Below are 14,087 nucleotides of genomic sequence, written 5' to 3'. Positions count from 1 at the left end.
CCAATTTGACTTCAAATTTCCCAATTTACATTGGATGTCAAATCTCACTGTAAAACTGTCTGCCTTTCTGCTACAGGTCCTGAAATTTGACTAGAAACATAGGACACAATTCCTCCACCTCACTCTAGGGGAGGAACATAAAGGACAGACGATCTTTACACTACATATACATGTAGAACAACTGGGGCCCTTTGCATAAAACTCCAACCGGATTTTTTTCCGGTTGAAATCACAAAATTCCGGTTGGAAGCTCCCAACCAGAGTTTTTATGCAACCGATTTTACATTCTTAGATTAACAACCTTAAAAAATTCAGGTTGGGCAAATCCCAACCTGAATTTTTTAAGGTTGCGAAAAAAGTTTTATGCAACGGGACCCTGGTTTAATGCCAGAGAGTGTCTCAACTGCATACTCTGTCCACAGCTTAGCGAAGACATTAATTATTCCATGTAACTTCAGTCACCTGATGTTTGCTGCCAGGGTCTAACACTGCAGGTATATTTCCATAACAGCCTATGGTATACAGTGAATTAGAGTTCTTTCACTACCATTAATGATGTTACAACTCCAGCTCTGTAGCGAATTATTCTAGTGTGTCCAATCTTTCAGGTTTGGCTGCCCTAGGTAGTACGAGTGTTGCTTCGTTGCTTGCGGAGGGGTGAGGCAAGGTGAAATTGGGGTAAAGTCAAAAGTGCTTCTTGCTCTGGATCTCGATGGCTCTCTTGTAGTCCTGGATGGCTTCTCCCCTCTTGCCCAACTTGCCCCGCACCTCCGCCCGCCGTTTGTAGACCAAGGGGTCATCTGGTTGCAGACTTAGAGCTGTCGAGATGGAGCAATGGAAACGACAGACTAATCTCAGACCTCAGACTAATCAGTTTCAATTAACAAAACAAGATAAAACAACAATATCGAAAGCGTTTTTGTTTGTTGTTGTTTTTTTTATCTGCAAAGACACAAGCAAAATCGTCAAGGAACTATTGTAAACTATATGCAGGGCTGCCAGCATTCCCCACATCAAAGTCAGAGATGTTTCCAAGAGCTAGAGCAAATGGTGAGGTCCTTCTATATTACTTACATACAATCTCAATGGGCAGAAAAAAAAATCCACTTAGGGAAACTTGAATATTCTTCTGCCAGCTTATGAAAATAATTATATTTTCACTGAGCCTCCTGCAGAATCAGGGAGATTTTGCAGTTCTGGTATTACAACAGGAGCTATTAGAGATAACAGTAGATGGCAGCACTTCACACACATCCAGCAGATAGTCTAATAGCATTTATAGATTAATTTTTATTTCAATTACTATTTTGAAATGAATTCTATTTATAGATTAATAGATCACAGGCGCATAGGCACATGGAGACAGATGGCATACCTTCCGAGTAGTCATTCTCAGCAAGCTGGTAGCGTTTGAGAGATGTGTAGAGGTTGCCTCGATTGAAGTACAGATGAGCAGAGAATGGACTCAGCTTGACCGCCTCAAAGAAGTCCTCCAGAGCTCCCCTCGCATCCCTCATCAGCACCTGGGATGATGAGTTGGTAGTGAAGGGGAGGGGGGAGAGATTAAAGATAGAGAAGCATATGGTAGAGGTTCAAGAGGTTGTCATGACAACAGAGGCAGATCCTAATGACCTTAAAAGCCGAACAAATCATATGATCATACGGGCAAACACACACTTCAAGCACTGACATATACAATACTCAAATGGACTTTCAAAAAGCTGACCAGATTTCATATAAATGTAGTTGAGAGTGGGTGCAATACGTTAACAGTTTAAACAGCTGACCAGATTTTCATATAAACGTAGTTTAGAGTCGGTAGCTACGCAAACACTTTAGCAAAACACTTGACTTTCTCTATTGAGAAAAGCCTATACTTGGAGGATATGATGTACAGACTTGTGATTGGATGGAAAACTTTGGTGTAATGGTGTGATTCACGACATACCTTTGTGATGGCTCTGTTGAGAAGTGCTGATTCATCTGACGGATTCAGTTCCAGCGTCTTGTCATAAAACTGGAGTGCCTATACAAATCAAAGGAAGTAGTTTACAGCAGCTTAGATGTAGCAAATAATTATTACCATAAATCACATTGTCTGTACATAATGTGTTTATAAATCAGTGGAGGATCTGGGGGCGCATCAGGCACCCACCCCCTTTAATTTTGTGTCTTTTTCGTAATTCCTGGCTCCGCCCCTGTAATTAACACATCTCTACATTTGCAGTTACTTGAGTATGACTAAGAATTTGAATATCAAGCAAACTCCACAAACCAAAGTCAAAATATAATCATGAATTACAGTTCGACTTCAAACACTCAAGTTCACATAATGTAGCTTCTGTCAATTCAAACATGCATCAGAGTCAGGTATAAACAACTAATTCTTACAGATCTTTGGGTGTGAGCTGAATGCTTAATTGACAAGCTACATTCTAATCATTTGTGCAATAAATCTGCATTATCACTTAATTGATAAGGTGCTACATATTAACCTATAATCATGAAAACTTCATTTTTTAGTTATATTATCATATAAAATAGAGAGGTTTGTTCTGAGAGTTGAAAGAAAATGCTTGATCATCACCCATCCTTTTTTCTTGCAACAAGTGCTGTACCCAAACAGCTTGTCAAAGAGAGTATCATAAAGTGTTTGGATCTTGTCTTTTCATTCATATGATCATGCTGCAGAGGCTCTGGTAACTTTTATGAAGTAAAATTATTGACCTACTTCAATTCAATTCAAATTTCAAATTTCCAAAAGGTCAAATGTCGACTGAGGAAGCCACTACAATAAGACAAGAAGTCACAAGTCCCACGCAGTGAGTACCTGAATGAACTGTCGATTGCTGAAGTAGAGGTTGGCGGCATTGAAGAAGGCCAGGGCGTATTTGGGGTCCTTCCTGATGGCTGCCTGGTAGTCAGTCATGGCACTCTCGTGGTCCTGCAGGAACTGGTTGACCACGCCCCGATTCACAAAGAGCTCCGCGGTCTTGGCGATGCGGAGAGCAGTGTTCATGTCCAGTAGGGCTGCGTAGGGGTCGCTCATCTGTAGCGACACCATAGCTCGCCCTTCCAGGGCCGGACGGTATTCTAAGAGATGAGAAGGTGATAGTTTTTTAACTTAAATCGACTGGTCATCATATCATAAAACTTACTAGTGGCCACAACTATTACAGTCTAATTAAGTTCTGCGGCAGATATCTGCAAAGTTTTTTGTGTCATATGAAAGTCATCATGTACAAACTACCTTTTGATAGGGGATTAAGTTGAGGTCAGTTAGCACAGATGCTCAATACACTAATACAATCAACCTCGTCATATTGCTTTCAGGAATCACAGATGACTTATGAGGATTTCAGGTTTCTGCATAAGAAATTAGAAATATGTATATTTTGAAAGACTGCATTCTAATGCAAGCCTGGGCTTTCATTGTATGAAGACACAGAGTTGGACGGATGGTAAGAGTTACAGATGTGCAAAACAGAAAATTCAGCTCCCACGCATGGAAATGATGACATAACCTATCTTCAGGTTCTTACACTCACCAGGGTTGAGCTGCAGACAGGCTGAGAAGAGGTTCCAGGCTAGTTTGTACTGGCCACTGATCTGCATGTTGTAGGCAAGATTGACTCTCGCCACCAGGCACTCTGGCTCCAAGAGCAAGGCTCTCTGGTAGTCTCTCCTGATAGGGTTAATACGAGAGTTTACAATGTGAATGGAAATAAGGCATTTACTCATTCAATAGACTGTGAGCATCATCTCACACAACATAGATTCCATCGCAAATAAGACATTTAATTACTCGACAGACTGTGACCTTAATCTCAAATAACATGAAACCCATCACAAATTTGTTTTTTATGAAAACATAAATGATACTGACGAATACTGAAAATTGGTCCTCAAATTACAATTGTGACCACAAGAACATACCCTGTCGGGGCACTGAGAGAAAAGTGAGATATGGCACACGAAATAATCCTTCAAAGCAAGCACTCTTTGATACAGTAAAGACAGGGTAATATTTTCACACACTGAGAGAGATTCCTTTAATTTCAACTTCTCCACTCATACTGAAATGACCATTAATTTTTTCCAGGCAACTTTAAGCTGTGATTATGTGTAATGCAGTAAGAAGATGATGATTCTCGTATACACCAGGAATCTTGGTCATATATTTTCTTTTCTTCTTCTTCTTCTTCTTTCTTTCTTTCTTTTCCTAACCTTAAAGACTATAGGTGCCATGAGCATCTTTTTGATGGATTGTTGCACTATAGAAGTGTACACTATTGTTATTATTATCATGTTTCCATTTATGGGACAAACCAAGAAATTTTGTCCTCATTACCATAACAGTTACATAGTGCGATGATTCCCTCTAAGCAACCCCTACTGTAAATGTCCAACCAATATTTTCTGGTAATAACTATGTATAACATAAAATCTGGTAGTGAATGACGGGAGACCCTGAGATTCCTGCTACGCACCTTGCCAGAAGGGTTGTTTCCCTATGGCCATAATCCATGAAGGCATTGCCCCTCCCTAGGTAGGCATCGATGAAGAATGGGTTGACCTCCAGTGCACTACTGTAGATAGCCACAGCATCCTCTAGACGATTGAGTCTAGAAATTAAAAATCAAAATACAAACAAAAGAAATTTACATAAACGATCCAAAAGCTTACTGAAGTTGGACCGTCAAAAGTCACCATAGCTTCTTTTTATCATCTGGGCATTATCACATCTTTGGGCATGAATCCTTCTGAAGGTTAAACAACATAAATGTTTCATTATTTTATCCTTTACCTGCAGTCATTCACATCCATCTCAACCTCCTCTGAATAATATTCTTGACTTTAATAATCCTAATTAGTGTCCTAGAACATGCCCTTGTACCCTTTATTTCTTAGTTTCTGATTCTGTCCTTCCACAAATGACATGTTCTCCATATCTCACTGTCTTTCGATCTAGGAGTCTCATTCTATCTCTTTGGACACTCATACAACAGAATGAGAAAGTCAGCTTGCCTAGCAATCACCAGTATCTAAACTATGCCTTCTTCCTGTAAGAGAATCTGCACTGAGTATAGCACATGATGTACTACGGCAAAAAAAAGTGTCATGACTCTTGCACCAGCATCAGTGTCATGACTCTTGCACCAGCATCAGTGTCACAACAATGTGTAATTGATTTATGTTCAGCAAACATAATGAACATACTCTCTTTTCTCTAAATTCTGACAATTATGGCTTTGGTTCATGGTCATCTCTCAGATGCTGTACAAACAACATATATTATGCAATCTCTAGAAGTTTCTACAGTTTGTATAACTCACTTGTGGCAGCATAGTCCAAGAGTGTGTCTAATCTTGGGGTCCCTTGGGTTGACCTGTGTGTTCACAATGATGCAAAAAAATCAACCAAGATGGCTCAATAATGTATGAATGAAATGGAAATAATTATGCAAAGCTTTTTTTTTTTACAGTTTTTATAAGCAAAACATGTACCCTAAGTTGGGGCATGCTTTATGAGGAGCACAACAGGTTCCTTTCGGATGACAATGATTTAAACATATTGTATGAGTCCACAATGCTCAGTAGATTCTTTGACTGTACATTGAGTCCAAATCTACTTAACACTTATCCACTAGTTTGACTCTTCCTTACCCCTCCACATTTCAGGATTAAGGGAGGGAGGAGAAAGGTTCAAAAAATAAGTGAATCCACAAGAAATTTATAAGACAAGCAATACACAAACAGCTACGAGGTAATCACAGGAATATTGTGGATATTTCATCTAATAATCATATTATGCCCCATATCAGGACAGGTTTAGCTAGTGAAGATTCATATGTATGAAGCTTGAAACATGCATACAGATTAAAATCATGCAATGCTACACACCTCCACAGCCTGTGCAAAGTCATCTCGGGCATTCTTGTAGTCCTTCTGGGCAAAGTACATGAGTCCTCTGTTGATCAACACCTGAGAGAATTATGCAAGGAACCAGAAAATTATAACTGGAAAAGGCATTCATCATGTGAGTCAATCATTCAAATAATAATGAACTTTGGGATTTCATCCTGGTTTTATAACTTCAATTAAACAGTAAATCTAAATACGTACATGTCAAATTATAAATTGGTGAATAGTATGCTGCAATATGTTAATTCTTCTGCCTGATTTGTTGCAAATGAAAATATTATGAATATAAGAAGGGTCATTTTGCACACACAAAAAAAGGGAAAAAAAGAAATGGTTATAACACAGCCATCTTAAAAGACGAGACAGGAATGACACACAATATAACTGATTATTTCTTACACAATTCCCAACTATGCAACAGAGCACCTGAAGAAGCTTTGGATACCAGATAGATTAGAAGTGTTGATATAAGCTCTTGGAAAAAAAAAATCATGAAATGTATTCCTAGTTTGTAGTCAAATTGTATATTTTGATGAAGCACCTCTGAATGAGAGTAAAATGCAGATTTACAGCAGAATCAAAGAGAAAGAAAAGGTGAAAGTGCCCACCTTGAGAGAATTCTCCTCCCCCAGCATGAGGACAATCCCGTAGTCCCTCTGTGCCTTCTGGTAGTCACCCACGGTGTGGTAGCAGACTGCCCGGTTGAAGTAGGCCAGCGAGCAGGTGGTGTCCAGCTCAATGGCCTGGCACAAGTCCTTGATGGCAAGGTCGAAGGCCTTGATGTAGTACTTCAGGGCACCTCTGTCATGTACAACAGATGCACCAACAACTTTACATGTCACATTTATAGCGACAAAGATTTGATAGCAATCGACCTGAAGTCTATCTCTTGATGTGCATGTTTACTAAAGTGCAGATGCTGATCTGGATTTAAATAGATCCAGGTGTCCTCCATGATCAAATCATTACATAACATTGTCACATTGTCAACACTGACCACATAGAAATAAGAATACAACAAGGTATATAACTTGTAACAATCAATATATTAGAAAGTATTTGATCACATCCTTTGATAGTCTTTCAAATGGACAGGTTCCAAATCATCGATCAATATCCAATATCTCAATAAAGTAGAGGAACAAATATGAATGCAGGTCAGAAATAAGGTATCCCAAAATTCATGATGCACATACCTATAGAGGTAAGCCCTGACGCTGTTCGGTTGCAGGCGGATGGCCTGGTTACAGTTGTAAATGCCCTTAGAGTACCTCCCTCGCTGGCCATAGTATGCAGCTCTACTCAGGTAGGCCTGGAAGAGTTTGGGATTCAGGGCCAGGGCTCGGTTGAAGTCGAGAATACCTTTGGCTTGATGGAGTCTGGTCCTTGTCAGACCTCTCTGGTAGTAGGCCTGTAAAGTGAATACACACAAGAAGAAAGTCCCGGGGGGCAATTGACAAAGCGTTTTGTCAGATTTTTCTTTTTTTCTGACAGACTATTATAAGCTACTGAAATCCTTGCATCTGACTGGCTGAGAGCAAATTTGTCCAACAAATTATTGTCCGACAAATTCGTCGCCGGTCACACGAACCGACGAATCCCTCAGGTTTGCGTAAGAATGACAATTCGAGAAAATCGCGTTTGAAGTTAACCCATTTTTGACTTATGGTTGCTACACTTTCATGTCTATAATTTCCAATTATTTTTGTAGTACATCAGACTTCAATTCTTGCTCTAACTTGTGATGTTTTTATCGAATTGTATTGTTAACAAATAAGCGGGAAATCATCAAAGAGCTGCATGCATGTATTTTCGGTCTGCAAAGAACGTTGTCATTTTCCATGTGTGTCCATATGTACATGTACATTGAGCGTTGTCATTGTCAACACATGTATTACATAGTACGCGCACTGTGCGCGCGGTCAATGAACTGTTGAATCTAAAAAATTACACGCAAGTCAATGCGCACTGATTCATCGGTTCGGTGACCGCGTACGCGCGGTCACCGAACCGTCGAATCGCCTGATTGTTTAAACACACGCGTCTATGGGGAAAACAAATAATTTTCACAAATGGAATTACATACTTCTACAAAAGTGATAACTACGTAAAAATTACACCGAATTACACACTGAGAATTTCAGAATATGTAGTATGGAATATCTACTATCGAAATGATTGAAAATCTCAAAATCGAAAATTTGACCCAAAATCGAGTAATTCGTCGGTTCGTGTGACCGGCGACGAATTGTCCGACAAAACACTTCATAAAATGCCCCCCTGATCCAACACTGCATATCAAACAGATCATTTTCGTACTGTGGGAAGTAATAACTTATTGTACTCTTTAGTTCTGAAATCAAGTGAGGACTGTCTCAACTATCAGATATTCCACAGTTAAGACAGGAGAGAAGCAATGGTTCTTGAACCTTGCAGGTAATTTCACACAAACCCCTTTCCTCCAGCAATATCAGCTGCAGATTACAAGGTCTGATATACTTCAGAATGTCAGCTCATGAAAACTATGTAGCTTTATTGAGATATTCAGGTATCTTGGTGAGTTACTCATTTCACGGTTTGCCTTACCTCTGGGTAATCTGGGTTGATCTTGATAGCACTGTTGAAGGCCTCGTAAGCCTTGAGTATGTTTGGGATCTCCATGTGACACATTCCTATCAGGTAGTAGACCTCAGCCGCCTCCATCGGCCATGTCTGACGCTCTTGCCAGGGTTTCTGGAAAATGGCAGAGAAGATATGAAATCATTCATCTGTTTCCTAAAAAGTCTAAGTGATAGATAGTAATAAACAATTAGCATACGGTATACCTGCTACTTAAATCTAAGCAGACTGTTCTCTTCATACTACAGAGGTTGGCATACCACGTCTTTTGTCACGGAACATACCATACTTCATAAGTTTCCTCACCAAAAAAAAAGGAGAAAAAGATGGCACTATATTCAGACAATGAACGGCAGCAAGTATTATTCTAAAAGAACACACACAATGTTTAGAAATCACTGCATCTACTTCAAAATAGTATCAAACATGATAGTAGATCTATACTAAGATATGGCTGTCTCCTTTCCTTCACGCCTACAGTTGTGAATAGTGGCATGCTCTGACTATGAAAATTCACTTGCTGGTCTTTATGAAGTAGCAAAAGGATGGTTGTCATCTACTGGGGATTAAACCTATGAACTTTTTTTCTCACTCTTCGGACAAGTTAGAGGCACTTTACCACAGCACCACATGGCAGCTTACCATGAATCCCAGGGCCTTCTCCAGACTCTCCACAGCCTCCCGGTACTTCTTGGCCTTGATTTCCGTCTTGCCAAGGAGGATGTAGAGCGGGGCTGAGGGGCTGACCTTGGCCGTACTGGACAGGACATCGATGGCCCGGCCGTAGTTGTGCAGGAAGCTCTGGACAGCCGCCTGCTGGGTGGGTGAGGAGCCCAGCCCGTGGGCCAACTCAGCTGCATGTCTTTCAGATAAAGCAGAAAAGAGAGTAAAAACCCATATGGTAGAAATGGGAGCATGAGGCTTCCTTTTCACGGTTTTTGTTCATTCTAATTTGGTGAGAGAATGCACACATATAATGCTCATATATTCAATTGTTGTTGTTTTTTTTTTATAAATGAAATGATTGATCTTTATATGACGCAATTTCCCAATATTCATTGAATAGTGTCAACTTATTTTACAGCCATTCAGGTTGTGAAGTATATAACCCTTTAGATCGAAAATGACATTGAAATCAAATAACTCATACAAAATTGCCAAAGATTCACATGTACCCCTCATCACAGAACTGTAACTTTGGTGGCCCAAAATAAGAGGAAATTAATGGAAAAAATACCCAAAGACTGTCATTTAAATCACTGTTGTGAGCAGTAGGCTTATGAAACATATGACCTTGTCTGTAAGACTTAATCTACAAGGAGCTAAGACCATACAAAACAAATTTTTGCTGACCATTACACACACTTGTTACATGACACTACCAGACACTCATATCAATAGCTGTTGGTAATGAAAATGGCTTACAATGTTCCACATCATAAAAACTTGCTGGTTTCTTTTTATTATATTGAGGAACATACTGATAAATCATCACTCAGGTAGAATTTGAACAAGTAATCACAAATGTCATCTGAAAAACAAGTGAAATAACAGAGTGGTAGATTTTTCCAAAGATATACAACAACAAGAACAAAGTCGAGAGATCAGTTTTCAACAAGGAATGTATTAGCTATCCTCCCCCAGCCCCTCCCCCAAATACAAGGAATAAGTAAAGAAATTAAAAAAAAAAAATATCAAGATGATGATGATGATAAGGATGGTAGCATTCATGCCAATACAAGTAACATGATAGCTAACCGAACACAGAAGCTGGCAAGTTCCAGGTTGTTCATCTTGAGGAGGATCTGTCCACGAAGCATGTAGTAGTGCTGCTGGTCTGGCCTCAGGTGGATGGCTCTGGTGAAGTCCTTGAGGGCATTCTTCAGCTGTTAAGATCAACAATTTTAGATATCATTTTTTTCAGATATCCATCACTTCTAATCATTTCAGATCTGTAAACACACCAACAATCCAAACTATGTGAAATAACAGAGTGACCCTTCATAGCATTAACCGATAAACCACTGAATACCGGTACACATACATCCTGGCATGCTGAGGGTCACATGCTCGGCCATGAATGTGACCCTTTGCAGTTTATGGTTAATCACAGGGAGTCCAGTTGTTGTATATTTGGAAAGAACGACAAATGACAGCGCTCATCATCAAATGCAAGATCAATGGCCATCCATCTATTCAGGCATTCATAGGACATGAAGTATCTTACCAAATTCAGTACAATGCACTATGATCACACTAAAGGCGATCACAGCACATTGTATTACGGTTTATTGACCAAGGGTGGCCTTCGCAGTGTTAGCTCTGTTCTCAAACAGGACTATGTCACTATTACACCAGCATAACCAGAAACCCAATTTATCCCATAGATAAGACAGACCAATAGTAGGTAAAACATCTTGTGCAAGGATATTAGTGCAGGACAGGACTTGAATCCAGCTCCCCCACCCCCCCCCCCCCCCAACTGAAGTGAGAGTCCACAGTCAAATGCACTACTCCATAGAGTGCTACAAAAGATATTAACGGCACATTGAATAATCAATTGTGTCCAAAAAACAGAATGAATTTAAAAACTTACATCATGGATCTTATGATGTGCTTCTCCTCTGCACACAAAAGCTCTGACGTAGGTTGGATCCACTTTCACTGCGTTAGTGAACTTCTGGATAGCTCTGCAGGCAAATACAAAGTATGGAAGTCAGATATTACTGTATGTCATGTACATATAACAAAAGGACAAAGATTTTGATAGCACAATCCCTATTATGAGGACAACTATATATCACTTGATATGATAATGACTCACTTGGCTAATCTACTTGTCACATGTAAACACTCCTATGAAATTAAGTTTCTGCACTAATTATAAGAAAAATCTCCTTATAATTCAGGAATAGCAGATAAATGGAAAGCAATCAAAATATAAGGGATACAGAAATTACAAACTGTGTTTATTGATGAAGGCATTTTTTTCTTTTTTAGCTTTCATGTTTCACAGGCTGGAAATATTAGATGATAAGAATTAATGAAAGAAATATAATAATAATGATTAAAAAATACCAGCAAGTTAACATCAACTTTGAAGACCAAGAAAAACCTTTTGTGGCACTGCCTCTCAGAATTTCATGTCTCTCTGGTTCTAAAAAAAATCTAAGAATTCACAGAGAAAGTGGGAGTATCGATATTTCACATCTGTTTTTGCCAAGACTTTCCCCCACGGAGGACACCTGACGTACTTGTGATAGTTGTCCTTGTCCATCATGTAGATGAGTCCCAGATTGACGTGGGCCGCTGCGATGGTTCGGTCCAGCTTGAGCACGCTGTCAAAGTCCGTGATGGCGTCCTCGTGTCGACCCATGTCCATGTAGAGGATGCCGCGGTGGAAGAAGGCCATCACGTTATCGTAGCTGTCGTTCAGCATGATAGAAATGCTCAGATCCTGGGCACAGGACAAGAAATGACAACGGCATGATTGCGTTTAAAAGATATTGTAGTGTGATGATCGAGGGTATAGGTTGGGGTTATTCTGCTCCATGTAGACAAGAAATTATCATCATTTTTTTTCCTGTCATGTTGATTTCCCTCTGTAGAAAAGTGATGTAAGTGGGCAACAAGTCTAAAAAGCACAGCAAGAGTTCGCAAAACCTGACAAGAAAATAATGAGGTATAATTTCTACTCTTTGGCCCTGTTGCAGGAAAATGATGGTGATTAGTTTGGAGACATTTTGTACCCTTAATGTGCTAGGACAGCTGTGAGCTGGTGTGAACACTGTTTACATTCAGTACACTGTAAATTTTGAAGCAAAATTTTACTGAATATTTAAGCACCAGCATTACGATTTATCTATTCCCACCACCAAAGCGAGAGAAGGGTGCACAAACTAGATAGTAGGCCCATCTGTGCCTGAAGCGTAATCCACATGCACCTTTAATAGTCTCTACTAAAAACTATGTGTCAATTGGAAGAAAACACGAATATGGCAATTGTGTGTAGATGATGTAATTTTGGCCTTGGTAGATTGCAAGTTAACAATAGTCGGCTGTTGGTGGTACCTGTAGAGATTGCTTGGGGTGCGACTTGCGAAGCAGGCATCCCCTGTGGTAGAAAGCCACACTGTTGTTTGGGTCCAGATGCACAGCAGCGGAGAGGTCCGCCACAGCCTCCTTGTACATACCCTGCTTGGCAAAGGCCCGACCTCGATAGGTGTGACCTATGGCATTGTTAGGCTCTTGCACCAGGAGTTCGGTAAAATCTTTGATGGCCGCCATCCAGTTCCTGCAGTGCATGATAACATCATATGTCCACATTGGTCAGCAAAATTGTACAAATTCATATTTTCTACTTTACAAACAGACTGCCAATAGCATTTCAGAGGAAAAAGCTTATAAAATTTTCAAGAAACTTCAAATTCAATTACTGCATGTAAACATACTTATGGAAAGTTGATGATCATTGCATACAATGAGCGTTTTGAGAAGATTGCATGCATGCAATCACACAATATGCAGAGAGCTGAGTAAACCCTGCTGCTGATGCTATTAACTCACTTGTTCATCTCAAACTGGTAGAGACCCCTCTTCATGATGGCCTTGGTCATGTTGGGCATGAGTCGGGTGGCTTCCCGGTAGTCTTCCAGGGCTAGTAGCATCTCACCTCTCTGCAGGCAAAGCATGTAATGGTAGAGCTTTACATATTAACTGTTCTTGTTTTTGCATTTGACATGGCTTGCTTCTTTTCACACACAAGACATAATTGGGAGCCCATACAGGACTTGCATATTACAACCATCAAGATGATTTGTGTCTGCATTACATCTCTTTATCACACATGCTATAATCTAAGATGATCACACACAAGGGCATAACTTCAATGGTTTTGTGATTCATAAAATTTAAGAGAAAAATTGTGTATAAAAAATACCAGACAGTCACACATTTGAGCATCAGGGCAGACAAGGTTATTGTCAAAGTTCTGAATGATACTCAACATTGATCATTTGCATAATGAGAAACTTAACTTTGATGCAAGAATAATGCATTGGAATACCAAATTTTTACATAGGCATTACTCAGAACGGCAGTAAGGCCAGACAAAATGACACTCCCTGATGGTGTCTTCAAGAAAGCAGACAATGCACATACTCTGCCCACTTCATGTATCATACCACCTAATTTTCCTCACTGACATAAAGTCATTCTCATTCGTTTACATCTTATGTCAGAGGATCATAGCAACACTGACCTGTTCGTACAATTCCGCCCGCTTGAAGAATGCCTCGTGGTCATGAGGGTCAAGCTTGACCGTCTGGGTGAAGTTCATGATGGCCATGGTCACGTCGCCCATCTCGGTGAATATTTCAGCCCTAGCATCAGAGGAACAAGCAAGGGAAACTTAGCTGAGGCAAAGCAATTTTTTTTTTTTGAGGGGTTATGTATCTACAGCTGATAACTGTACTTATCACAGCCCACTATCTTCAGGAAATTTGTGAGTTTTGTGGAAAGTTTAAGGAGCTGTCAAAATTTTGT

The 14,087-nt window shown here is 39.9% G+C and overlaps 1 protein-coding gene across 1 annotated transcript in view; it reads right to left on the bottom strand.

The window, feature by feature from the left end:
* Positions 1 to 325: 325 nt before the first annotated feature.
* The window catches only part of LOC140234593 (uncharacterized), a 35,477-nt gene continuing 21,715 nt past the window's right edge, over positions 326 to 14,087 (bottom strand). Inside the window, exons 28-45 of the mRNA XM_072314621.1 lie at positions 13,804 to 13,924; positions 13,110 to 13,219; positions 12,615 to 12,837; positions 11,798 to 12,000; positions 11,140 to 11,233; positions 10,302 to 10,429; positions 9,186 to 9,405; positions 8,511 to 8,657; positions 7,121 to 7,335; positions 6,533 to 6,725; positions 5,904 to 5,984; positions 5,337 to 5,389; positions 4,491 to 4,625; positions 3,549 to 3,685; positions 2,831 to 3,093; positions 1,949 to 2,026; positions 1,376 to 1,523; positions 326 to 818 (exon numbers count right to left, since the gene is read on the bottom strand). Coding sequence (XP_072170722.1) covers positions 685 to 818; positions 1,376 to 1,523; positions 1,949 to 2,026; positions 2,831 to 3,093; positions 3,549 to 3,685; positions 4,491 to 4,625; positions 5,337 to 5,389; positions 5,904 to 5,984; positions 6,533 to 6,725; positions 7,121 to 7,335; positions 8,511 to 8,657; positions 9,186 to 9,405; positions 10,302 to 10,429; positions 11,140 to 11,233; positions 11,798 to 12,000; positions 12,615 to 12,837; positions 13,110 to 13,219; positions 13,804 to 13,924 — 2,683 coding nt within the window. The 3' untranslated portion in view covers positions 326 to 684. The remainder of the gene's footprint in view (positions 819 to 1,375; positions 1,524 to 1,948; positions 2,027 to 2,830; positions 3,094 to 3,548; positions 3,686 to 4,490; positions 4,626 to 5,336; positions 5,390 to 5,903; positions 5,985 to 6,532; positions 6,726 to 7,120; positions 7,336 to 8,510; positions 8,658 to 9,185; positions 9,406 to 10,301; positions 10,430 to 11,139; positions 11,234 to 11,797; positions 12,001 to 12,614; positions 12,838 to 13,109; positions 13,220 to 13,803; positions 13,925 to 14,087) is intronic.

This window comes from Diadema setosum, chromosome 11 (assembly GCF_964275005.1).
Source record: "Diadema setosum chromosome 11, eeDiaSeto1, whole genome shotgun sequence".
Lineage (NCBI taxonomy): Eukaryota > Metazoa > Echinodermata > Echinoidea > Diadematoida > Diadematidae > Diadema > Diadema setosum.
Note: the sequence above shows the minus strand (reverse complement) of the source record. Positions and strands in the feature narration are given on the sequence as shown.